The sequence below is a fragment of the Xyrauchen texanus genome, chromosome 7, assembly GCF_025860055.1.
Source record: "Xyrauchen texanus isolate HMW12.3.18 chromosome 7, RBS_HiC_50CHRs, whole genome shotgun sequence".
Lineage (NCBI taxonomy): Eukaryota > Metazoa > Chordata > Actinopteri > Cypriniformes > Catostomidae > Xyrauchen > Xyrauchen texanus.
The window spans coordinates 48,325,407-48,352,397 of NC_068282.1; the positions used below are offsets into that span (position 1 = coordinate 48,325,407).

At 37.6% G+C, this 26,991-nt stretch overlaps 1 protein-coding gene across 1 annotated transcript in view; it reads right to left on the reverse strand.

Annotated features, from left to right (window-relative positions):
• LOC127646315 (activin receptor type-1B-like) overlaps nt 1–25,497 on the reverse strand; it is a 34,397-nt gene extending 8,900 nt beyond the window's left edge. Inside the window, exons 1-5 of the mRNA XM_052129863.1 lie at nt 25,390–25,497; nt 9,256–9,501; nt 5,581–5,829; nt 5,135–5,365; nt 4,878–5,045 (exon numbers count right to left, since the gene is read on the reverse strand). Of these exons, the coding sequence (XP_051985823.1) occupies nt 4,878–5,045; nt 5,135–5,365; nt 5,581–5,829; nt 9,256–9,501; nt 25,390–25,456 (961 nt within the window). The 5' untranslated portion in view covers nt 25,457–25,497. The remainder of the gene's footprint in view (nt 1–4,877; nt 5,046–5,134; nt 5,366–5,580; nt 5,830–9,255; nt 9,502–25,389) is intronic.
• Between the last annotated feature and the right edge of the window lie 1,494 nt (nt 25,498–26,991).

Here is a 26,991-nt window from a genome sequence, read left to right on the forward strand (position 1 = left end):
AATCCAATAGAGCTCCCCACTTAGTCAACAGTTTTAAGCATTATGATGCAAAGGCATAGCAAACTTATGCTGCCTTCTAAAGCCGCCATCACACTATCTGATTTTTCCAGGGAGTTTCTGGCGTTGGCTTAATTTACATAATTGCCAGCCAGTTTGGGGAGATGGAGCTCAGAATCCCTTGATCAACAGGACTCCCTACTGAGTTAATGGCTCTGACAACTGAAAAAGCAGATCAAACTTGTTAGAAAAAATCATTCTGTCAATGGGCCGGGCTCTTGTGGTATCATCAAGTAACCAGTAAGCTTCTTGTACTGAAGAAATGACCATAAGTCGTGCTGATCTGAAAGTTTTCATCAGCGATCACTCACAGCCTCATTTCTCAAATGCGGATTGTAATCCATAGTGATTAATCATCAAGTGTTTTCTGGGGTCTGCATTGATGATTGGTTAAACCAATTGTGGGTGTGGTTTGGACATAGTTTTTTATTTTCAATCGTGCATGCCGGCTGTATGAGTAGTTACCTAGGTTATCGTAAAAATGTATCAATTTGAAGCTCGTCACATTTTTATATGATTTACAACACAAAATCCACAAAGACAGCACGATCACGACAAATGTGTGAAGAGAGATTGGATGTTTTTTGAAGTCAGATCTGATAACTTCACCAAAAAGGGAAGGGGCTCCTTGTGTTCATTTATGCCAACACCTTTTGTGTTCCCAGCCAACTAAGATAGTTAAGAAATCTCTCATATCGCACATATTCCATTAGATCTGGTCAACTTTGTGTTCTACTTGAACATATTTTAAAATATAAATCTTTTATTGATTGAAGGAATAATTTAACTGAGCTCATAACGGGCTAGTGAGGGGCATTCCCTGCAGAATTATGTAATAAATTAATAATCACTTGCTTGATCTAAAAACAATTTTTTTTTATTATATATATATATATATATATATATATATATATGATATTTTTACTTTTTTACTGAATACTTTTTAATGTGCTGACAAATTAGAACTGTTCTCATAATTTGCACATTTGTTAACACAATTATATTCAGAGTTGGTAAAGAAATAAAAAAGATGAGATAGTCATGCGTTATATATCGTTGGAAAGGACTCAATTAGTAAAATGCAATTAGCAAATTTCCTTCACTCAGAGGCCAAACTGCAGTTTAGTGTATGAAATTCCCACAGACACACATAAATATAATAAACAGGAGTCCTTGTTACATTTTGCCAACCTGAAACATACATATAACATAGACAATGATATATAGTAACTTACAGCAGACTATACTGACTCAAACAAGTTCAAACACAACATATGGCAAGTAGATTTTGAAATATTCCTCAAAGAGTGTACATGGACACATTGTGTGTGTGTGTGTGTGTGTGTGTGTGTGTGTGTGTACACATGTCCGAGGACTTTGTGTGTACAAACACACATCCACATATGTGCTCATCTAAAGGATTGGGATGCTCCTGATCACTCAATATTTCTGTATTGTTTAGTCTAATCCATTCATTTACATTGGCCGGTCATTTTTGACCGGAAACACAACAGGTGAAACAAAGTGAAAGAAAACCAATAAAAATTTAAGAAAATGGTCCACATTTGTTTTTGTGTTTTCAGATACCATATGTGAACAAAGTTAAGGAAATTTATTCCACTTTGATTAAGAATAAAACAAATGTTGTTCGGGTCAAAATGACCAGAACACAACATATGGGTTAAAAAGACAAAGAAGCCAAACGGTGCTAAAAACGGGGATCCACAGACAGAAAGAACTGCATTATTGGCATTACTTCCCAAACTAACAGAAAGTGAACCACTGTGAAATCACCTTCAAAAAACTAATTTTAAAACGATGCCATGCATCATATAAATGCCGGCTTCGGCTTTATCTATAGTATAAATTAGGCTTAAAAAAAATCTGAAAGCGGAGGTAAAACAGACTATTTGATTGAACATAAATCCTTTACTCACTGAAAGCTGCATTTGGACATACGCTTTCTACAGCAAGCCCTGAAGGAATAAATAAACAATCACAAACATCCACAAGGTAAAGTTACTCCATGAATTACATCTTAAATCACTGTTACATTTGTTTATGTTTACACGGTACTCCTGTTGTTATTTTGTTGGTAATCAGAGGGAGAGAGAGTCTCTCCACCATTCTCAGCAAGTGTCATCCCTCCGACTGGGGTGTAACGATTCACTCGATTACTTGATTACTAATCCTGCCAATTCATATGCATTGGTTTTGAAATATTATTGTTAGTCAATAATAGATTTAACCTGTTAAAAATCAAATAAATCTCGATTCAGAAATTAAGTATATACACTATTTTAGAATATTTAAATCTTAAATTAGTTTCATGTGTGATTTAAATGAGACTTCATTCACTAGAGCATCCTCGAGCGCACGTCTGTGAGGGGACGCCCTCTTCCATCGCCATTCATGGGATCGCGCATGCTCTCCATTCCAGGGCTCCAGACTAACTTCTTTTACTAGGAGCACCGAAGCCCCTAACTGAACATTTTAGGGGCACAGGCAGAAAAATTAGGGGCGCACATGTTAAGTTGACCTGCAATGCTATTATTCACACTTTCCCCATTTGAACTGTATTTCTGATTAATGCTTTGGTAATAAATACAGAAACTACAATGTGCTGTTTTATTTTAGATCACAGTCACAGGTTAACTGAAGCCCCTCCTCCTGTCCTTTTCCGGAAGAGAAGGGGGGAGTACTTCTACGGGTTCGCATTACTCACGTGAACGCATGTTTAAACACAAATGTATAATCTAGCAGTCAAACATGCACGAGCAATGGGAGGTGAATATTTTCTTCACGTTGTATGTGAACGCACTATTACGGACGTTGAGTGTGACGCCACAAAAGTGAGACACACGAGTGTAGATGATGTTACACACACACACAGTTGACTAATCACTCACGGACCCAACTCTGGCAGACTCGCTCTCTCCTCGTTTTTCAACATGAATTAAAAAAAATGTCATACAAATTTGCATGTCGCACATGAGTAAGTAGTTTCAAACGACCATTTGGTTGCAGTCTGGAGCCCTGCATTCCATCCGTAACTCTCACTGAAACTTTTTCTGAGCAGCTTTCCGAGTCTGTCAAGAACCTCAAGTCTAACATCTCCTCCGGGTGGCCACTATCTCACGAGCAAATGACAGCTCGCAATAGCACTCGTCGCGAGTTAAACGGGCACAAAACTTTTGATACAGCTGTGTAGCCACTACATGGTCTGACATTAAGGGGAGTTTGGGGCAAAAATGGCATTAAAAATCATAAAATGCTCATAACAAACATTGCCCTCATAATGATTTCTTGTGTTTTTTATTTGTAACCCATGATATAGTTGATGTTTATGTAATTTTAGAGTACTTAACTTGCATTGTGAAATACATGGATAAGACCCATTTTATCTTTTAAATTATTAGAAAAAAATGGTAAATAATGCCCCTGAAAATCAAATACAGTGTGATTCAAAAACAATGATTCATTTTCTTCAAAAGTACACACACACACACACACACACACACACACCGCCAATGCTCAGCCTCAACATTCTGAAGTTCCCGGAGTGCAAGTCACATAGTTTTCCATTAAATTCTACCCAAATCATTAGTTGCTGCGTTTCGTTCAACTCTGATGTGGGACATTCCACTTGATATCTCCGATCTCCAACAATAAAGGCATTCCATTGCCAGATGCTCAGATGACGTGCAAGGAAACAAAACTGCAACGCTCCTGTTAACTTAGCAGGTGTTTGACTCTCATCAGAGATGCCTCCAAGCAACCCAACTGATAAACAAAGCTGCAACGTGAGCATTTGTGCTACAGGTGTACGATTATTAAAAGAGAGTATAATGTACCATGTTTTATACACCTATTTCTGCTCATGTTAAACAAGCTTTAATATCAGGTTATGTAGGAACTGTGACTCATTTATCGATATTACTTATTAAACATAAACGTTTCACTTTGTTTGTCTCCCTGAGTGCCGGCATGTTTGTTTGACGTCACGCTACTGCATCTTGCCGAAATAAGAGTTGAACATTTCCGCACGTTTCCCTGATGGAATAACGATTTCAAGTGGCGTTCCATTGCAAACCGTCTTTCCTTGTTGAATGGAACGCAGCATAACTGGCTTCAGCTCATTATTTGTGTGTGTGTGTGATTGTGATCATGTATCATGTGATACTGATCGGCTCCAGTAAATGTTATAATCGCCCTCTTGTGGTCTGCCAACGCTATTACACCAGACAGTTAAACAAAGGCCAACTGAGTGAATTGGAAAGCAAGCAAATTGGGCTTCTAGTTGAAATGTTATCTAATTGTAATATATCACTGCCTCAAATATATATCGATAAATAACATGCTAATGAATAATCGATATTTTGATATTTTAAGACATCCCTAACAAATGCATTTAAAAAATGAATCGAATTTTATTGTGAATCGAATAGCAAAAATATTTTTTTGAATCGAATCAAAAACCTGTGACTTGAGAATAGAATCGATTCGCTTTCGACCCAAAGATAAGAGATCTCTGCAAAACAGTCACATGACATTCTCAGCCTACTTTTTTAGTATTGAATAGTTTCATCAAGTAAAATATACCGTTTAGCCTTCTATCTAATTTTTCACATTTTGAGTATCAAGTCATTAGCTTAGAGGTTCACATGAGGAGCACCATCTTGGAAGACAACTTCCTTTGTAGACAGTAAACAGCGAGGCAGCTAACTAGACTTTGGAGCAAAGCGACTATATCATTAAATGAACCCCATCAGCATCTTGAAGTGTATAATATGATATCCCTAATGAAAGCACACACTCACCCTGAGTGCCCAGAATCTCCATATGCAGGTGGGCCAGTCCACTGGCAGCCGACAGCGCCAGTTTAATCATGCCCTCTATGCTGACTGAATATCGGTTTAGATAGTCAAACAGAGAACCGTTCTCATGATAGTCTGAAACCAGCCACAACTGAGTCCATGTGCCATTATCTGTGACAGAGAGAACGAAATATAATTAGACCAAAACTATCTAGTTAATTCCAAGCTCATTAATATGTACTGCTTGTTTATTTGTTTACCTTTGTTGTCTGCTGCAATGAAGCCCAGAATGTTCTCATGTCGAAGCATGATGGTTTGGTAGATTTCAGCTTCACGAAACCAGGAGCGTTCCTCACGAGACGAGAAGATCTTCACCGCGACATCTCCTCCTCTCCACTTCCCCCTCCACACCTCACCAAACCGACCTTTACCAATGATCTCCTGCAGTACTATAGTACGTGCCACTGTTCTCTGGACAAATAGTGGCAGACCTGTTCAAAGAGAGAGCAAAATGCATCCATTATTGCATCTGCTATTCTGATTATGGAATAACCCACCTTAAAAGCAAGTCTACTGGACATAACAAAAAACATCTCCTCAAAAAGCCACATGAATTGAAGTATTATTAATGTCCATAGCGGGACAAGTCATAAACTGAAGTTCAAGAGAAGCCGAAATCCATTCGTAGACTTCATCCAATACTAACCGGACCCAGATCCTGATGTGGAGAGGTCATAGATGAGGTCCTGTAAAGTCTTGTCCTTGGCCAGGAACATGTGTTCAGTGCTGGGATCCTCCAACTCCAGCCTCTGCCGATGACCGTAGGCCCGCTGGTGGTGCTGGAAGAGAAAGAGCCCCAGCAGAACCAGAACACACAGCACAAACACTGGACCTGCCACCACAGCTGTGAGCTCCAACGGATCCCAGTCCCGGCCTGCATCTGAACGGTTCATCACTGACAGAGGAAACACTGGATTAGTCCCTCAAATGTGTTTAACAATCTTACACAAACAGGTTTGAAGGAAACGTAGCAGTTCACAAACAATACTCACTCTGGAGGGCACTTGTACTCGGAAGGGTGCAGGTTAATACTGTTTCACATGAGCATATTTTGTACACTCCATACGAAAAACGCCACTGGCACTTTATTTTTAATTGGAATGATACCTTACTTAGTAGCAAATGTATTGTTTACACCTACTACAATATTAAAATTGCACATAAAAAATGTAATCAAATTTCTTGTTTAACCCCTTTAACTCTGCGGCCCCGCCGGCTGGTCCAAAAGGGGGCGCTATTTCACGGAAAAACTTTCCGCAGAAATGTTCAAGTCATCGAAAACATAAGTCAGGCATATGTGGTATCATTAAGGGTGTTTTTAGTTACAGTGACATTCCCAAAATGGGTCAAGAGTTTTTTAATGATATAGATTATGATATATTCATCCTAAGAAACTGCTTAGAAAACGAAAACTTGCACAAAACTTGAGCCAAAAATAATTTTTACTTATTTTTCTGATTTTACATTATATATCTCTGGGTGTAAATAAGGTGGTTCAGAAAAACTGCTTTTATTTTGTTCCCTATCATGCCAACTGTATCTGAGAAATATTTTGTGTTGATATAAAGTAATAAAAAGTTATAGCATCCAAAAACATTTCCAACTGTCCAAAGCCTCTCCAAACAAATAAAACATAATAATTGTACATAAGAACTAATTACACATGCAAACACAACAATGACTAAAGGTTTGCATAGCATGCAGTCATGATTTTAGTCATGAGATTTCACAGAATGACTTTCATTCTGTGTCATTTGAGTCATCATTGAGTCCATGTCACTTATTAGGCATTTACTTTCCTCCTTTAAGTAATGGTATTTGATCAATTATGTTGAAAAGTATAAGTGAAAATGCCACATATAAGCAAAACCTTTCCACATGAAACATAAATGTCAAAGATACAAAATAGTGCTGAGATGAGTGACTGATGAGATAATGAGAGCGCCAGGAGAGCCGCATGTTTAATTGACACAGAGAGCGCTCATGATGAAGGGGGAGAAGCTAAAAGCGCTCATGATCGCGCAGCACACTGTCTGATTGTCACATCTCGTGTTACATCACGTATACTCAAATTGGTATACAGTACGTATGTTTATTTGTTGTTTAATTCATTTTTAAGCCCATTTGCAGTCTCTTTATCTTCTCCGTGCTCACTACCGTATTGACTCTAGAAAGTGGCCAGCTTAATATTCATACCTGTATTCTTACACGTTAAAAACAAATCTGCATATTCATCTGAATTACAGCATTTCTGAACGTTTAAATTCGTGAATGCTTAGAACTGCCACCAACTCACCCTCCAGTGGCCACACTGTATGCTTCAGGGCTTCAAGCGTTCATTCATTAGAGTAGCAGAGTATGTGTGCTGCAAAAAAGATCGGCTATGAATCGAGGCACAATCAGCCGATCATGGATTTAAGACGAAAATCGCCAGATTAAGGTGCACCCCTAATTTGCTATTTGATCAGTTTGTTGTTTTTAACTGATTGCAATAATATGTCCAGTGCAATTTATTTATTTTTATTAATTATTGCACCTGAACCCTTCTGATTTGTCTGCAAAGTTCAAAGCACTTGTCTACATGCATGCATATTTAGTGTATTTTGGTCAAGACTGTAGTTATTACCCAGGGCCTGGATAGCTCAGTGGTAAAGACGCTGGCTATCACCCCTGGAGTCGCCAGTTCGAATCCATGGTGTGCTGAGTGACTTCAGACAGGTCTCCCATGCAACCTAATTGGCCCGGTTGCAAGGGAGGGTAGAGTCACATGGGGTAACCTTCTAGTGATCGCTATAATGTGATTCATGCTCGGTGGGGCACGTGGTGAGTTGAGTGTGGATGCCGCGGTGGGTGGCGTGAAGCCTCCACACGTGCTATGTCTCCGTGGCAACGTGGTCAACAAGCCACGTGATAAGATGCGCGGATTGACGGAGGCAGCTGGGATTTGTCTTCCGCCACCCAGATTGAGGTGAATCACTACGTGACCCCGAGGACTTAAGTGCATTGGGAATTGGGTGAAAAAGATTGTAGTTATTAATATTTTGTCAATTACATTTTTCTCTCATGGGCCACATCTGAGTTTGAAGGGTTAAAAGCTTAGAATTTGACCTTGTCACAGATAACCTTCACTACTGCATTGATCTTACATAAAATAACAAAAGGCATGAAAACATTTGCGTCACAAAACAGTCACCTAAAGGTCATGTGGTAGACTTTTTGAAGGGAGATGGAGTGAACAGAACCAGAATTGCATACTTACAAAGTTAGGAAAATTAAAAAAAAAAAAATATATATATATATATATATATATATATATATATATATATATATATATATATTCTTTTTAAATGGGACCAATTTTTGGCAATTTTTCCACAGTATGTGTAAATGGTGAGCTTTTAATGAGTTGATTTCTTTCCTGTGTTTCCTGTATTTCCTATTGAACAAGTCAGGACATGTTAAAAGGCTTGTCCTTTTTCTGTAATTAGGGATGCACACTACTCACCTTTCAGCTCAAGTTTTACTTTTCTGAACCTAATTTGCCCAAATGTTTTGGTAAATTTTTTACATTTACCTTATAAAAATTACATGAAATTGTTACTTTAAGCTTAAACAAAAAATAAAACTTTAAATACAACAAAAAGCTTTAACACAGCCTTGCAAAATCCTTTGCTAGTTGCTTGCAAGTGGTATTAGGGGGATTCTTATTCTAGAGAGTATTTATTGGACGCCCTGTGTGCCAGATCGATATTTTAGTCAATTTTAGCAGAAGAGAGAGATAAATTATGTCCATTTTAACAGTACACTAGAATATAGAATACCTCAAGGAAACAGACATGGACAAACCATTTTGGTTTCTAATTCTTATTTTAAGGGGTCTTTTAATGAGGGAATGAACTACAATCCCATGAAGCATTTCGAATGAAGTAGTCTAATCGAAATAAAAACAATGGAATGAAACATATAACACTATTGATTTAAAGTTGTTGATTGTAAGTTTAGAAATGAAATTTAATTACAAAAACACAGACTCAATCGCATCATTCTTGAAGCGTCATTGGCTGCAACTCTCTGATTGGTGTTTCTTTCTTTCCATGGGTAGTGTAGTTCTTCACCAGGACTTGAATTAACATGGACTGATGGCTTTAACAGAAGCATATACCATAGATTTACAACCTGGGACCTCACGGTAGGTCTGTCTTTAAAGGTTATAAAGGTTTAAAAAGAATGAGATTTGTACTTCCGGAACCAGACTACTGCGCTTTTGGCTGATAGTTTTGTATGGTACTGGTTATAGGTCATATGATGTATTGACGCTCACCGGTTGGTATTCTGAGGACAATGCTGTTGCAGTAATCTGTATAACAGCAGTGTGTGTTCATCAGTCCTTCAGCACTGAGGCAGTAGAACGGCTGGCCTGGTGGAATTAGCTTATCTTTCTGGATGCAGTCTCGCACATGCTGCTCCTCTCCATCAATGATAGATGTGGAGGCCACACATGCCCCGTTTGTCTCACACTTGAGGCCATCCTTCTCACAGTGTGGTGAGGTGCAGTTACAAAACAAAGCTGCAGAGAAAAAGAACAAAATCATACAGTTTAAAACTGTGAACGCTGTTAAAGAACAGCAGGGTTGCTGCACAGACTTTAAAATCAAATTTAAGACCTTTTTTAAGACTTGAACAAATAAAATGAATACCGTACACAGATCAGCCACAACATTAAAACCACCTGCCTAATATTTTGTAGGTCCCCCTCGGGCCGCAAAAACAGCACCAACCCGCATCTCAGAATAGTATCAGTATAGACAGTCTCTAGAAATTTATCATGAGATGATTACGATACTGAACAGTTTAAAACCATGTAAATGAGGAAAGCCAGGGTTGACAGAGTTTAAAGGAATATTCCAGGTTCAATACAAGCATTTATGGCATAGTGTTGATTACCACAAATGTATTTCATATCAGTCCTTCTTTTTCTTAAAAAACAAACAAAAAAAACCTCTTGAGTCACTTACAATGGAAGTGAATGGAAGTGAATTGGAGGGTTAAAATGTGAAGCTTATAATTTCATAAAAGTACTTAAATTAATTCTTCATGTATTTGAGCTGTAAAGTTAATAATTTTACGGTTGTTTAGGGTTTGCAATATTGACTAACTTTTTCATGGTGGAAGAACACTTTTCCAGGTATGCTCAAATTTGCTCAGTATATTAAATATTTTGAATCTATTTTTATATCTGAAAACAATGTAGTGGACCATTTCTGATGCCGTACAGTAAAAACAAAATCTTGTTAATAATGTTAATTTTATTTATTTATTTTAGAGAGAGAAACGTTATGTGTAAAAGTAAAAAAAAATATTCTACCCATTAAAGAATAAATCGGTACACTTGTAAAAACAATAAAGGTAACTATTTGTCACAAAATGTGTCTTAGACTAATATGTAGCGTTATGACGCTGTGTTGAATTTCTTTGAATTGCAATTCAGTAAATTCCACTTTCTATCATTCCAATACAAAGTCCAACTTAACTTCCTGTGGGGCGTGGCCAATTTAATTCAAATTCCAACTCATGAATTGAAAGGGAGTTCATTCTAAATTGTGCACAGCCCTGGCATATAGCATGTTAGCGCATTAGCACCATGAATTACGAATGTAAACAAGACAAATGACAATTTTGTACTGCATTTATATTATTTTAAATCATCACAGAGTGTTTAAAACAGCTTTTTTCACTGACCTCATATGAATGTCATGCTTAAAAAACACTTTGTCGGGGCCTGGGTAGCTCAGCGAGTATTGATGCGGACTACCAACCCTGGAGTCGCGGGTTTGAATCCAGGGTGTGCTGAGTGACTCCAGTAAGGTCTCCTAAGCAACCAAATTGTCCCGGTTGCTAGGGAGGGTAGAGTCACATGGGGTAAGCTGTGTGGATTCCGCAGAGAATAGTGTGAAGCCTCCACACGCGCTACGTCTCCGCGGTAATGCGTTCAACAAGCCACGTGATAAGATGCACAGATTGACGGCCTCAGACGCAGAGGCAACTGGGATTCGTCCTCCGCCACCAGGATTGAGACAAGTCACTACGCCACCACGAGGACTAAGAGCGCATTGGGAATTGGCCGTTCCAAATTGGGGAGAGAAAAAAAACAACACTTTAGTCGCAAAAGTTTTGGTTTAGCGCAAAAGAAATGCCCTTAAGCCGTTTCCATACAGAAATGTGTGTACCTTTCGCCTCTCAGATGTCCCTTATTTAGAGATCATTTGCATTTCAATCAGCTATACCGGTAAACGTTTTGATGCGCTACACTTTTTGTCACAAAAACACCCTTGGATTGAAACGTAGTTATCGATAACACATTTTATTGTCACATACGTTAAGGTTTTACTGAGCATCCTCATATTTACATGCTCCTCTAAACACCGGCCACAGCGGTGTGACGGGTATCTTTATGTTCAGGAACAGTATACCGTTGCTCGGCTGATTAGAACTTCTTTTTACCGCTGAACGAACTAGAACTTCTCTGGAAGTATATCCGGGCCTATAGATGGCGGACCACTCAACCATCAGAGTAATGTTTTGATGGCACCACAAAGCCACAGTGTTGGGTAAATAAACACATAAATGGCTTGTTTATAGTTAGATATGATAAAAAAAAAAAACATAATATAGAAAAAATTACACAGCACATTGAACAAAACATCCCCATTAGTGCCATGGTTTAATTAGCTTGTCTGCCTGCTATTAGCAGCCAGACAGAGTTGATTCAATCAAACTGGTACCAGAACACATTTAAATGGATGAACCAGACCGTCTAGAGCAGGCCTGAACAAACACAGACTTCCATTACCTACAATAGTTTGAACACATGTGAGAGTATTTGCATTGAGAGGATATAGCTGTGAGCTGCCTGCAGGAAAACACCAGGATCTTTCCAGGGATGTGCAAAAGTAAATATTTAAAGGGTCATGAAACATTACAACACGTTTTTTGAGATGTTAACAAGTATATGTCTTGCACACAATGGCAGAGAATGTCAACATTCGTTATTTATAATTTCAAGAGGAAAAGGGTTCATTTATGGATTTTTCTGGCTATTTTCGTCTTGCGGGCTTGAAATGAACATTGAGTCAAAGTCACAGGTCGTGACGTACGTGGTGTAGGCTCTCCATTGAATTTCATCAAATCTACTTCACGGGTGTTCTCGATATTATTCATGAGAAGGCGTGGCCTTTACCCTTTGACAAGCGAGTCGTTGCCATGCACGTGACCAGCGCTTCAAACTCTCAAGTGCCATCAGTCAGTTGAGAGAGTTGATAGTACTGTGACACAAGCAGGGCTGGACTGGTAATCTGGCATACCGGGCATTTTCTTGGTGGGCCGACGCACTTTGGGGACAATCAGGGGCGGACTGGCCATCGGGAGAACAGAGCTGGCTGGTGGGTCGGCCACGAAAAGGGCCGAATGGCCAGCGATAAGCTAAAATGAGCCGCCGCGTTATGCAGAACAGACCACATAACAGCAGGGGACAGGGGACAGGGGACAGGGGACCCCCCCCCAACAACTTTTGGCCCAGTTGCTACGTGGGCCGATTTCTCTTCGCAGCCCATAAATTGCCATTTATTTGCGTACTAAATTACAGATGTAAATTACAAGTGTGAGTAAAGTATTGTGAGCTTACAAAACAGTGTATTTGTGCGTTCTGTTACAAGCAATTCTGAGAATATTTGATGTTGTTCTGCATTATTAAAATAATCCTGGATCAGAGAGTTGTTGGGTTCACTTCTCCCCTCACTCCGATATTGATCACGCCCACTTTGAGTGCCTCATTTAAAAATGCGGTGAGCTCATCTGTGCCAAAACAGGGGGTGTTGTGACCCATTAAAAGTACTCGAGATCATGCCAACACAACTCATTTCCAGCCAAAACTGTGAATGATTAAACTACAACTTTAGCTAGTGATAAATGAACATTAAGAGGATCTGCTTTTACAGCACAGGTTTTTCATGCCCTCAGTAACACACAAACAGTGTGGAGGATTTGCTTAACTATTCAAAGTGTCTGTGAATGTCGAAACATAATCGCAAACATGTCTCAAAAGGCTTGGTTTTCCACTGAAGTTGAAATCATTACACATATCAGTAGATTGTGTGCATAGTGTCACATCAGCCAACAGACAGGATTTCCTGTTATTTAAAGACTTTAACATTAGGTGATGTCATGAGACGCACAATACAGGAGTTGTCCATGGGTGAAACAACTTGAGTACAGATGTTATGACGCTGTCGTTTGTGGCTGAGGTCGCTTTTAATGCCAGTCTATGATGTCACATCGGAATGAGTTGTTTTTAAAGTGCAATAACATGTTCAACAAGTTCATCATTGTCTGGCTCTGGACAAATGTATTATTATTAACCAAGTAATGTTAAGAACAAAAACAGTGGCAAGTGGGTCAATGACGAGACACTCATTTTTTTGTTTGGATGTTTTGAGTTCATCAAAAATACATAAAAATATCATGCAAATAACACAATTACCTCTCCTATGATTAACATGTTTTCTGAGTTCAAAGTCATTTTGATACATTTCTATATTTATATTTGATACAAGTAAAACATTTTGAAGTGGTGTAATCATCCAGAGACAAGAACATTTTTTGGCATAGGGGACGTGACCCAATTTAGCCCACCCAAACTGAAGTTTGACATGTTTTCTTATATAATTGTTAACAGCCATCCAATAAAGTGAGTATTCAATCAAAGATTGATCTCTCATCTAAACAGTCATTTTATGTTTATGTTATTTGATTGCAAATGTGAAACTTAGGGTGGTCTTATAGGGAAGCAAGTGTGCCAATTTAAGCCCACGTGTCCTTAATAAGCCCAATATGCTTTTAAAAATTTAAATCCATCACAGTTTATGAAATAAACACTTCAAACATCATAACCTGATACTCATGAAATCCATCTTTTCAAATATAAAGAATTGCTGTTAAATACAAAAATAATATCAAGTTGCATTTGATTTATTAATCTTGTAATTAATAAAAATAGCAATCATTCCTTACTCTGTTTGTTCATCTGACTCTTAAGTTTCGTTTGATATGCCGCTTTAAAATATCTGTTTATTTTTCGCACGTCAGCATCCTATATAAACATGACGTCCACATATGTGGAATTTGGCGCTGCATTTTCGTCAAAAGTAGAAAAAGCATTAGTGGGGTCTTGTTCTCCAAAATGGACCCCAGTACACAGGTTTATATCCCGCAATGCAGGCCCAGCAAACACAGTGCTTTTAATAACTTGAGATCTTAATTTTCTATTTAGAGAGCAATTAAATAATTTATCTTTATCCTGCTCTTGCGTGCATACACACATTTTAGACTGCAGGCCTGTCTTCAATAAATGGCTCGAAACACACACATGCCCACACGCTATCACATAAATGTTACATACATTTATAAAACCCATACTACATTTTCAACTTACAAACCAACAACAGTTTCACCCAAAACAAGAGAAGTCAACAGCACTCCATTCTGAACTGTTAGCGGTTTATCTAAACTATATTAAGATGACTATATATCATGTGAAGTCATCTGACTGTTTCAGTGTAGCTGTTACAAAACTGGTTCAACCTTAAAAGCTTATCTAAAGAACATTTACAGTGCACCCTTTTCAGCGGAGCGTCTATTTATTAGGGATGCACCAATACGAACAAAATTTGTAATTGAGTCACAATGAAAGAGAAAAAAAAAAACAACTGAATATGATAACATGACGACTGATATGAAAAAAGGTTATTTTGTACTACTAAAAAATATTACAAACCCCTTTATGGAGTAAAAATAAGGAAAATGATTATGTTAACACATTTATTGAATCTATTAATCTCAGTTTATCAAATTATATGAACATGCAATGAGAGTTTTACAACTTTTAAGAATTATGAGTCATTATAGTCACACCGGATAACTGTCCGGACCTCATGGTGAAATGCAAATCAAATATAAAAGTGTTAAAAATCAAATATAACCTAAAAATCTCTGCCACAGGCATTATTGTATGAATGTTGCCCACAATAGATTTAAATATTTAAATAAATATGACATCCAGTTGATTGTTATGTTTGGAGCATTTTGTCCCAAAACTGGCAGTCAGCCAATGTCATCCGGGATAACAGGTACTCTGGAGCAATTTTATTTGACACGTTATCAGACAGGATGTTACACAATCAGGAAGGACCCCCAAACAATGGTGAAAGGTTAATAAGTCTCTCTGCAAATGTGTTTAATTAACCCTTTTCACTCACTGGTACACTATGTAGTAAAATCCTGTGTCATTTGGGATAACGCTAAAAAAACATGTATTTTTTTTTCTTCATATTCATGCTGATTACCGATATGCCGATGGTTTTAATTTGGTCCATGCTGCTGACCATCTCCGCACACAGATTTTGTGATCCCGATTTTCTCGACACATGGACAGTCTTCGTCTGTGCAGATCGTCAGTGCATTCGGCTGCCATTTACTGTGCTAAGAGTTTCACAAAGCAGTTGTGGTAGGCATGTGTCGAACACATTCATATTCGCTCGTGGTCAGAAGAGTATAATTTAAAGGGCAATGCAGTCGACCGAGCGCAATCTAATCTGGAATGCACAAAAACGAATTATATCTGGCCTTAATACATGAACTTCAGCTACTGAATATTGCAGAATGATTGTCTGGCATCCTAAACAGAAAAATATTTCAGAGAAGGCATAACAACACAAAGAATAAATAGAAAGAAAAAAAGGTTTTAACTCAAAAACTGCTTTCAAAGGTTCAGGTTACCAATACGGATGTGCAAAATGACCAATTTTCAAAATCGACAAGTCAGTTATGGATAAGGATATTAATTAGGGCTGTCGATTTAACGTGTTAAATTATCATGATTAATAATACAAAAAATAACGCTTTAAAAAAAATTTAAGCAATGAATCATGTCACCGAACCGTAATAAGGAATATTCCTTACATCAGAGCAATTCAAGCTTGTAGTACCACCTGTTTTCTCCAGGGGGCAGCAAGCACAGAGACCAAACAAAGAACAGAGAATACAGAGAACAAACCACCATCAGCAGACAGCACAAGATAAGAACACGTTTTTGCATACAAACACAGCTTGATGGCGTGCAAATCCGAACGCAGGGATCTCAAGACGTGATCTAAGTAATAAACTACGTTTAGCCCAACTTGACAAGCCCAACTAGCAACCTAAAAACGGTATATTTATGATGCAGTCAAATTGCAACACTCCAAATGCGTCCATCTGACACATGTGTACAATGACGCGTCCTTAGAAAAGCTCTAAAAATAAATCTCAGACTTACTGACAAAATCAATTGCAAAATGGATTACTGTGAACTGTTGACCAATGACTGGCTTATGTTCAATAATATGGGAATAAACAATATATTGCATATTTTTTGTATTGTCTTTTTTAATGCTTCACTTGTGCGTCAACATAATACAATGCTTTTTTTGGCATTCAGCTTTCTCAGGAAATATTTATATATGCCATTAATTCGATTAATTAATCGGCATACCATGTAATTAATTCAATTGAAACATTTTAATCGATTGACATCCATAATAATAATGTATAATAAGGCTCTTCTATGGTCAAGTGACCCCGATTTGACGCATTTCAGAGGGATATTTAATAATTAATAATAAATAACAATAACAGCATTTTATTGCACAAAACTATTTAAGAAAAGTAAGAAATAAGAAAAGTTCCAATACAAAGCAGCATAAAACCTCTTATGCACATCCTGAATAAAGCTGTCCAGCTTGTAGTCCAAAAATCCTGTAGAGAATTCACCATCAAGATTTTCCTATGTTTTCTTTTTTTTATTATCACGTTTGAGGAATGACTGTGTAATTTTTTTGTAGATCAAAATGTCCATGTATCGTCAAGTAATGTTTACCATTTTCGGGATTCAGGTTACCAGAGCCGGCCAGATCCAGCTCCGTTCCTGTTTGGTGTCAGACTCCGCTGCTACGTGTCACTGAAAGATGACGGCAAACTACAGCCGGTGCCAGCCAGACATCACTTCAGTCTTTTGACTTCAGACACTGAATTGATGCCAACTCCAACTGTAAGATATGGGATGCTTCATATGCCACTGCCTAAACCTTGGAGTTAGGATGGACCCCACTGAACCTCACCGAAATGACCTGCAGGTTCAACTTGGATGCACCTCACTCATCTCTGCCTGCATCACCTTTGTCTATTGATGGACCACACTCTTGAAATGGAATACATAGACTACCAATGAATTGTCAACAAAAGCCATCATCAGCCAACTAACAAGGACAATTGCATCAATGTGAACTTCTGCAGTTAATCCAGGATGAACTTCAAAGACATTGGCCATTAATCTTACAGTTCTTAACACTTACTTAGGGTGTGTTCACACTTGGCAGGTTTCGTTCGATTAAAACGAACTCTGGTGTTATTGCTCTGTTAGTGCGGTTCATTTGAACAAGTGTGAACGCTGTCACCCAAACCTTGGTGCGCACCAAACAAGCGAACCGATACCGCCTGAAAAGTGGGTCTAGGTCCGCTTCCAAACGAACTCTGGTACGGTTCGATTGATATATGAATGCAACTTGGACCAAAGACATCTAAACGGACCAAAAACAGGAAGTAATTTGCCTAATACTGACCTCAAGCATACCTGGTTCTTCTCATCATAGGTTGCCCATTAATGTTCGGTACAGGCATCGGAACCGCATGTCAGCCGTCCTTACAGCATATCTTTGTTTGTGTGTGTGCAATGGAGGAATTCCTGCCGATGTTTTGACTCCTTTACACATTTTATTAGCACTTTGTTCTCAGCTGGTAAAAATACAACCATATATACATCCAACGAGCGCATTTCGCCAAAATCCCATTATAAAATCCCACAGGAAAATACAGAGGGAACCCATGGCGATTTAGACTTCCGGGTTCGCCAACAAATCGACGTCACGGCTGAACAGCTCTATGCAGAATGACTACAATGTAACTGGAGTGCTTCAGGGCGATCATTGCTGCACATTCAAAAGCGCAAAACTGCAAGATAATATTGCATGTACACATCTAGCTCACGATATCAAGAAGTTTAACCTTTCTAACAGTACTGTCAGACAGAAGCAGCAAAAGACTTCACTTCACAAATACAGGAACATTTCTCACATCAGAGGATTTAACATCCGACAGTGATCATCTTGTAATGTATTGTTGATGGCTGTAACAGCAGCTGTGCATAAATGGACTAAACTTAAAGCATTAAAGAGACGAAACTTCTTGCAGAGGGATTACTGTGCTGACTGTTATTCACGGTTAAGCACAGCAAGCTATAATCACACAAAAAAGCTCTGTTGAATGACAGTTGTTTAGTCCAGGCGTTTTCAAACTTTTTGATGATAAGTACACCCAAATATGACAATCACCTGGCAAGGGACCCCTTTCTAAATTGTGAGTGTATACATGTGTGTGTAAAAAGAGCATAGACATTTTTAAATGCTACTTTATAAAGACAATCTAAATGATTAGCTTTTATGTTGTGATTGTACTAAAGCCAAAATAAACTATTAAAATATTATCTGTGGGGATGCACCTTATTTATCTCACAAATTAAACCATTTGCTATAACCATCGTTATAAACTGCAAATTACAGTGATTGGGATTTCATATCACCGTTTGGTGCTTATAAAAACGATGATATGAAATGTATAGTTAATTACATAAACTATTTATTTATAGTTAATTACATACATTTATTGTGTTGTATTAACTTTATAATCATTTTTGTGTGTAATACCTACCAAAACAAATTAAATCCCCCAAAAAAGCATAATAATAATTCATAAAATGAATTTGTAATGTTCTAAAAATGTTTTAGAAGTGGAAAATGACCTTTTTTTCATATCAATCTTATCTTTCATTGTGGATCTCTTAAATTGGCCTGTCCTGTGTTCAACAGATTCAATCCATGTTCAATGGAAATTACTTATTGTTTGAAAAATGTTGTACCTATTTGTACATTTTTATAGCATACAGTAATTCCAAAGTAAAGCAGTGATCTGATGACAAAATGAGTAGCAAAATCTCAGTACAAGCATTTCGTTTTTTCTTAGTTCAAATCGGTTTCGTATCGGCCAAAACATTCATATCGGTGCATCCCTTATAATATGGAAAATATTTAGCCTACTTCATAATACATTGACAGTGCAGTGTATCTTTTTTTTCTACACAATAACTGAGTAATGTTAAATGCATAAACATAAAGAGAAAGATTTTATAAAAAAAAAACTGAAATGGCAATAATTTCAAATTTCAATTTTCCATCTCTGAAATTTTCAAAGGACGTCCTAGCAACCCCTTGCTGCCCACTGGGGATCCCCAGACACCCAGTTTGAAAACCCCTGAATTAGTCGACCACCGTAGCACATCCCTAGTTACCAACCACTTATGTTTCTTACTTTCTTCTAAAAGAACACATAATGGCATTGTTGCACTATTATTCATGTCAAATAGTTTTTCTTCATGTAGGCACACTGAAACCCCAATGACTTTCAGTTGTCACCACATCTTCCTGCTAATGTCAATTACAGTTTCCAAATGACTAATACTTATGAAATTGTAAATCATACACTTGATTCTCAATGAAAAACCTTGTTGTAAGAAAATAAAGTACAAATGTCTTTATTGTGGGAGGACAGTTACTGCATTCTGTCGTCACTCTATTCCAGCTCTGCGAAATCTTTCCAATTTTCAGGTGAATATATGATACACAACTTCTGCTTACTCTTTTCTAAGAAGTCAGGTTTGGAACAGCGTTCGCAGCTACCAGAGAAGTACTAATGTTATCCATGTTGTTGATAAGCTAAGTGAGCAGCACTAGACTTCATCAAAGTCAAGGGGAAACACTGCAGTTCACACAAAACAAAGAGTACAATAAACGTGTTAAAATAACATGTAAAACTGAAGAATTAAGGACTGTTTCAGAAAAGGGACACTGTATTCACATCAAGCAGTGACTGTATGTTTTGATGCTGATGGAAAGAGACATACAGACATGCAAAAACACAGGGGTCACTGTCCGGTCATGGCCTTATTTATCCACCCACTGTGATTTAGCTCATTTAAAACCAGTCCAGAGAGCCCTTTGAATGAGTTCACAACACTGGCTCAATGACACAACCATTACTATAACCTGTACAGCAAAGGCTATTTACACAGAAAAGTAGTGATGCACCACCACCAATATGAACACATTAGGCTGATAAAGATGCAGATATTTTGCAACTTACCTATTTTTGTCATCATATCAATGTTTTATCTAGGAATGCTTAAAAACATTTATAAAGATGTACAAAAGCTTTTTCACCGTTCTAAAGAGAACCACAGTGAAAGAAAAAACTAACTAAATATAATAGCATGATGACTGATATGGAAAAAGGCTATTTTCTATCACACAAGGCCATATTGCGATTTCAATCTTAATTCAATCAATCATGCAGCATTAATGGATATCATACCTATTTCTCAGAAGTCAAAGTCTGCTGGTTTCAAAGAGTTTTGGATGGTTTCACTCATCATGATGCCTATATAGGTAAATGCTGCTTTCACAAAGTCACGTTCATTTATGCCGTTTAATCTGTATTAACGTGAGAACGAGAAAGAATCAAATTAAATATGACATGTTCTTAGGGGTGCCGACCCTTCTTCATATTGTGGTGGTTATTATTTCTGGGTTGTGCATTTGAGTTTTTACAATGTGTGTTACTAATTAATTATATATAAACCATCGGTTTTACATATCAGCTTTTTTCCCTACACATTCATTAGGGCTGGGTATTGATACAGATTTCCAAATTCGACTCAATTCCAAAACTCTCAATTTGCTTCCGGTATCAATTCCTATGTGTATATTTCAGTTGTAATGTTCCTTTTGCTTGAGGTACATCAGATTTCAGATTACAGTCAGATTTCTTACTGGCAAATTTCTTTTATTTATTTAATTGCACTTTATTAAAGTGAATTTTACAGACATGAGAGAAAAATGAACAATACTCTTAGCATGTTTAAAAGGGAACTTTTTCAAATTATTCACTTATTGCAACAAAACTACATTTGTATTTGATACGCACCCCCTTTTTGAGCACAAACCATGGAAATGACATACCTGAACTGAAATGGTTGTATTTTCTGGACCCTTTGGAGTATGGACACAGTTGTAGTATCTTTTGAAAGAAGACACTTTGGGCTTTATTTCCCCAGAATTAATATATGTTGTTATTTTGTAAAGTTAGACAAGCTGAAGTTTATATTATAATTAAATAATAATAAAAGTGCCAAGACAACCCAGAAATACAATGTTCTCAAAGCCACAAGTCTAAAGAAGTTACGTTTCAAATGTGAAGATGATCAAACAAATAATGAGGTTCCTGCAGCTTTTTTCTCTGTAAAATCTCTGGAAGTGTTCAGAGTAAAATTAAGGCTCCGCCTCTCAAGACGACACTAAATCTGACTGCACTGATTGGCTGTTATGAATAAAACTATGCCACATTTTTAAAAACAGACTTTGGAGACAGGCTCATTTTGTTTATAAGACTCATATAGAAGATCATAAACAGTTTAACAACATGAATCCGGCTCAGATTGCAGTTTGTTGAAGAACGATGACGAAGGGTAATTCTTTCAGGCGAGATCTCATATAAACAATGGAGAATATATCAATATTTATCAGATTTATCACTTTTATGCACAAAAAGTGCTATTGGATGTTTGTCAGTGAACACTTGTCATGGACGATTGACCCAAGTGTGTTGAACTGGATTTATCCGGCAATCGTGTTTTCAAAACAAAGGTATGAAGTCCCGTTTTGATATTGATATGTAGTCTGGTATGAACTGAATTAGCGCTCTGCTCACGGTAATCTGCTACAAACAGAGCGCGCAAATGTGAGCCATGGAGCTCAAAGTGAGCATGACACCGGCTTCACCCATACAAGTACATGAGCGCGGTATCACTACTGCTAACAGAGACGGTCTATGAGCAGCGGGACTGGCTAATGAGAGCCGTTCTATGTAAACACCTACATCCTTACTGACTACAGGTATACAGAGCCCCCTTGAGGACAAAACATTATTTTACAACCTGAAACAACTTCTATAGAAAGAAAAAAGAGGTTTGTCATCATTTCATCATTTCTATTATCAATGCATTATATTGTAGTATCTAAATATTTTATATAGATTAATTATATGTACGTTCCTTATAATTTTGTTGGATGTTAGTAATATTAGTTCCGCTTCCACTTGTTGCCGCTGGGAGTGTAATAAGGGTGACGCGCTCTCTCGTGAGGTAAACAAATGACAGGAGAATGGAGGAAGAGCGCATGTTTCTGGACTCAACAGGTGCCGCCGTTAATGCTGTTTGCAAAGACGTTTGAATAATACCTCATCTTGTATTCCATTATTATTATTATGATACATGCGCCTGGCAGAGATTGAGATGTTGCTACCGCACAGGATAGTAAAAACCGCTTCACGCAGGACGCGTTTAGTGTAAATAAACCACTTAGCATACGTAAGCAAACAGAACCGAACTCTGAGCACCTCTGTTACTCTGAGCATGAGATGGAGTTATTAATTCTTCTGATAAAACTTGTGTATTATAGAACTGTACGTTTGTTTAAATGTAATTTTTTGTCATTTTAGGGTTTGTTGACATTAGGGCTGGATGTTGATACAGATTTCCAGATTTGATTTCGATTCATAAGCTCTATTCGATTTGATTCACCCTTTAATTTCAAACGTGACCTGGGGACAGTTAACTGTAAGCTGTTAGATGAACGTAAAGATCTAGGAGGACTGTTGTAGAGAAATAAGATCAGAAATAGAAGGTGCAAGATCATGCAAGGCCTTGTAAACAAACAGTAATCATTTGAACTGGATCTTGTATAAAACAGGAAGCCAGTGAGAAATAGGCCTAGCAGCAGCGTTTTGCACCAGCTAAAGGCGTGAGAGAGACGATTTAGTAACACCGAAATAAAGTGCATTACAATAGTCCAGTCTTGATGAAATAAAAACATGTATCATGGTTTCAAAATTTAGCAATATTTCAAAGTTGAAAAAAGCTTCCTTTGACCACCGAATTGATTTGTCTATCAAATTTTAGATTAGAACCAAATACGACACCCAGATTTCTAGCTTGTGAATGTAAGTTGGAAGATAATGGTCCCAGTTTACTGGTTACCATAGCAGTAGAGTCAGGAGGTCCCAAAACTTAGACTTCCATTTTAGATTTGTTTAACTGAAGAAAGATTGTAGGCCAGAGGTATCAATTGATTTTTGCAGATAAAACTGAGTGTCATCTGCATAACAGTGATATGAGATTATATGTTTCTGGAAGATAGTACCCAAAGGGAGCATATACAAAAAACAAAACAGGGCCTAAAATGGAGCCTTGCGGTACTCCACGGCTAAGAAGTGCACTGCCCTGAATTCCAACCCACTGTTGTAAACGCTTCAGAAGAACAGTATGTTCGACTGGGTCAAAGGCTGCACTGAGATCTAGCAAAACTAGAATAGCACACTTCCCAGAGTCCACCACTAACAATAAATCATTTGTCACCTTCAGAAGTGCAGACTCAGTGGTATGTCTTGTTCTGAAGCTAGACTGATATTTGTCCAAAATGTAATTTTTACTTAAAAAAGAAGAAAGCTGATACTTTTCCCAATAATGTGGAGAGAAAAGATAGTTTTGAGATGGGCCGATAATTATTTAAAACACAAGGATCAAGGTTTGCCTTTTTAAGCAAGGGCTTGACCCCAGCATGTTTAAAAATGGTTGGTAAAGTACCATTATTTAGGCAACTGATTACTATAGACAGTATGCTGGGGACAATAGTGTCTAGAGCTTCCAAAAGATGATAAGGAAGATTAATGTCCATAGAACAGGAAGCAGACTTCATACGACGGACTATATCTACCAAATGAGAGAGCAAAACCAGCTCAAATTTAGTTACATGAGATGAAGTTGATGTTGTCTCCAAAAAATCAGATGCAGGGTTTGAGAAGCCAGAAGGTCAGAACTACCGGATGAAGAACACCATAAATAGTATTGAATAACACTTTCGGACTGTAAGCATTTTTGGAAATTAGATATGAAAAATTATTTGCATTTGATATTTAAGCATGCAGCCCCTCAGGATTTCAAAACAAAATTGAAGTTGATCTTTTTTCAACTTCCTCTCAGCTTTCCGCCACTCCTGTCTAAGAGCACGAGTGTCGTAATTAAGCCAGGGTTTTGCTCTAGTTTTAGGTTTCTTAATTTTAAAAGGAGCTATACAGTCCAAGATATCACAACAGACTGAGTTAAACATGCTAACCAGCTCATCAGAACCAAAACAGTGAAGGTGAATCTCAACAGTAGGCCTGTGGAACATAAGCATCAACAAAATGCTTGGCTGTTTCTGAATTAACTAGAACGAACAAAAATTTGTGGACCTCCACAAGTCTGCTTCATCCTTGGGAGCAATTTCCAAACACCTGAAGGTACCACGTTCATCTGAACAAACAATAGTACTCAAGTATAAACACCATGTGACCACACAGCCATCATACCACTCAGGAAGGAGACACATTCAGTCTCCTAGAGATGAACGTAGTTTGGTGCGAAGAGTGCAAATCAATCCCAGAACAACAGCACAGGAGACAAGTATCTATATCCACAGTAAAACAAGTCCTATATCAACATCACCTGAAAGGCTGCTCAGCAAGGAAGAAGCCATTGCTGTATCTGGGTGGACATAACAAAATAAAGTAGTGATCCTAACTGACCTAAGACAGGGTATGTTTTCTATGATTATATGTCAGGAATTGTGAATAAACTGAGTTTAAATGTACTTGGCTAAGGTTGTATGTCAACCTCTGACTTCAACTGTACACAAAGTACTTGTGTAGGCTTTCTCTATAATAAACTGATTATTACAAGTCCAAATTAAGTTATAAAAATGAGCTTAAAATGTTAATTATAATGCCTGCTTAACACGTCCACAATATCAGGGACCAATGAACAAATAAACGTAAAATAATCATTAAAAGGAATTAAACGACAGTGGAAGTGATAAATATTGAGATTTGGAATCAAACATATTCAGCCTAAATACAGATTTTGACAAAAGGATTAGTCTGCACCAGGCTAAAACCACGTGTTCACTGTAAAGTGATATTAATAAGCACAAATTAGGTAAACAAAATAGTTTGTGATTTACAGCCACGTATTAAATCCCAGCGCCATGTTGTTGTTGTTGTATTAAACGCCAAACGTTGAGCGATTAAAATCAAACTTATAGGGACCGAACAGACACACATGTTAACAAAAACAAGCGGAAATAAACAAACACTTAAAACTCACCGTCACACGCTCCGTTTAACCCCGATAAAACGACCAAGAGTCGCAGGATTCGCCGTGGGTCCGCCATCACTGGACTCCCATCGTACTGACAATGCGCGTGAACTCTGCTGCGTCGCGCTCGTCAATGACGCTCGTGCACGATAGTAGTGCGCGCGCAGCAATTACTTCATTTGACCAAGTTACAACAATGAGCAAACACAATATGTTTTAAGTAATAAACACACAAATGATTGTATTGTTCTTGTACATACTGAGTACATCATTCAAAAATTCACAGTGTAGGTTGGAAAAAGTATGTGAACCCCTAGGCTAATGACGTCAATGAAAGCTAATTAGAGTCAGGATTTGGCAAATCTGGCATTCAATTAATGAAAGGAGATTGGAGGTGTGGGTTAGAGCTACTTTGACTTATAAAAAGCACTCAAACATTTTGAGTTTTCTATTCACTAGAAGCATCTGCTGACGTGGACCTTGCCTCACAAAAAAAAATCTCAGAAGACCTACGATCAAGATCTGTTGCGTTGCATAAAGTTGGAAAGTGTTATAAAGTATTCTTGAAAAGTGTAGATATTTCATTGTAATTATTGCCATATTTTGCTTTAATAATAGGCCTGTTGTTATCATTCTTATTTGTATTACTCTTGATTGATTGTGCATTCTTTTGAACCCTGCTCCTCTAATGAATATAATGTGAATTAAAGACCCATGCATGCCTATGCATTTATGTGCTTTTTTGGAGCTTCAAAGTTCTGGTCACCATTCACTTGCATTGTATGGACCAACGGAGCAGAAATATTCTTCTAAAAATCTCTGTTTGTAAATGTTTATAAATGTTTATTTCAGGTCTGCAGCTTGTTTTGTCCCAGTCCTAAAGAATATTTAAAGGAATAGCATCTGATTACCATGCAACTGCACTGTATACAATTACATTTTATGTTTGCTAGCTTACTTTGCTCACGTTGTTAGCTAGATGTCTTTACTTCCGTATAAAAATCACTTTCTCTCTTGACGATTTTGAAAGGCATCCAGCAATACAGGTATGACAGGTACCATGTTTTCTGTTAAACACTATGATGATGAGGCTCTCTAGTGGCATACAACAGTTACTACATCCTCTGTGAATTTACTTAAAGTACGTTTATTAAAGGGACAGTTCACCACAAAATGTAAATTCTCTCATCATTTACTCAACCTCATGCCATCCCAGATGAGTATTGGTTTCTCCTGCTGAACACAAAGATTTTTAGAAGAATATTTCAGCTCTGTAGGTCTGTACACTGCAAGTGAATGGCGACCAGAACTTTGAAGCTCCAAAAAGTACATAAAGGCAGCATAAAAGTAATCCATATGACTCCAGTGGTTTAATCCACGTCTTCAGAAGCAATATGATATGTGTGGGTGAGAAACAGATCAATATTTAAGTGCTTTTTTGCAATAAATCTCCACTTTCACTTTCTGACACATTATATAGTTTTATATATGAATAATAGCAGTTCCAAAAATGTATTGCAGTGAGAGGTGCAAATAGTGTCATACCTTTAAAGGAATAGTTTGTCCAAAAATTATAATTCTTTCATCACTCACTCACACCTTTATGCCATC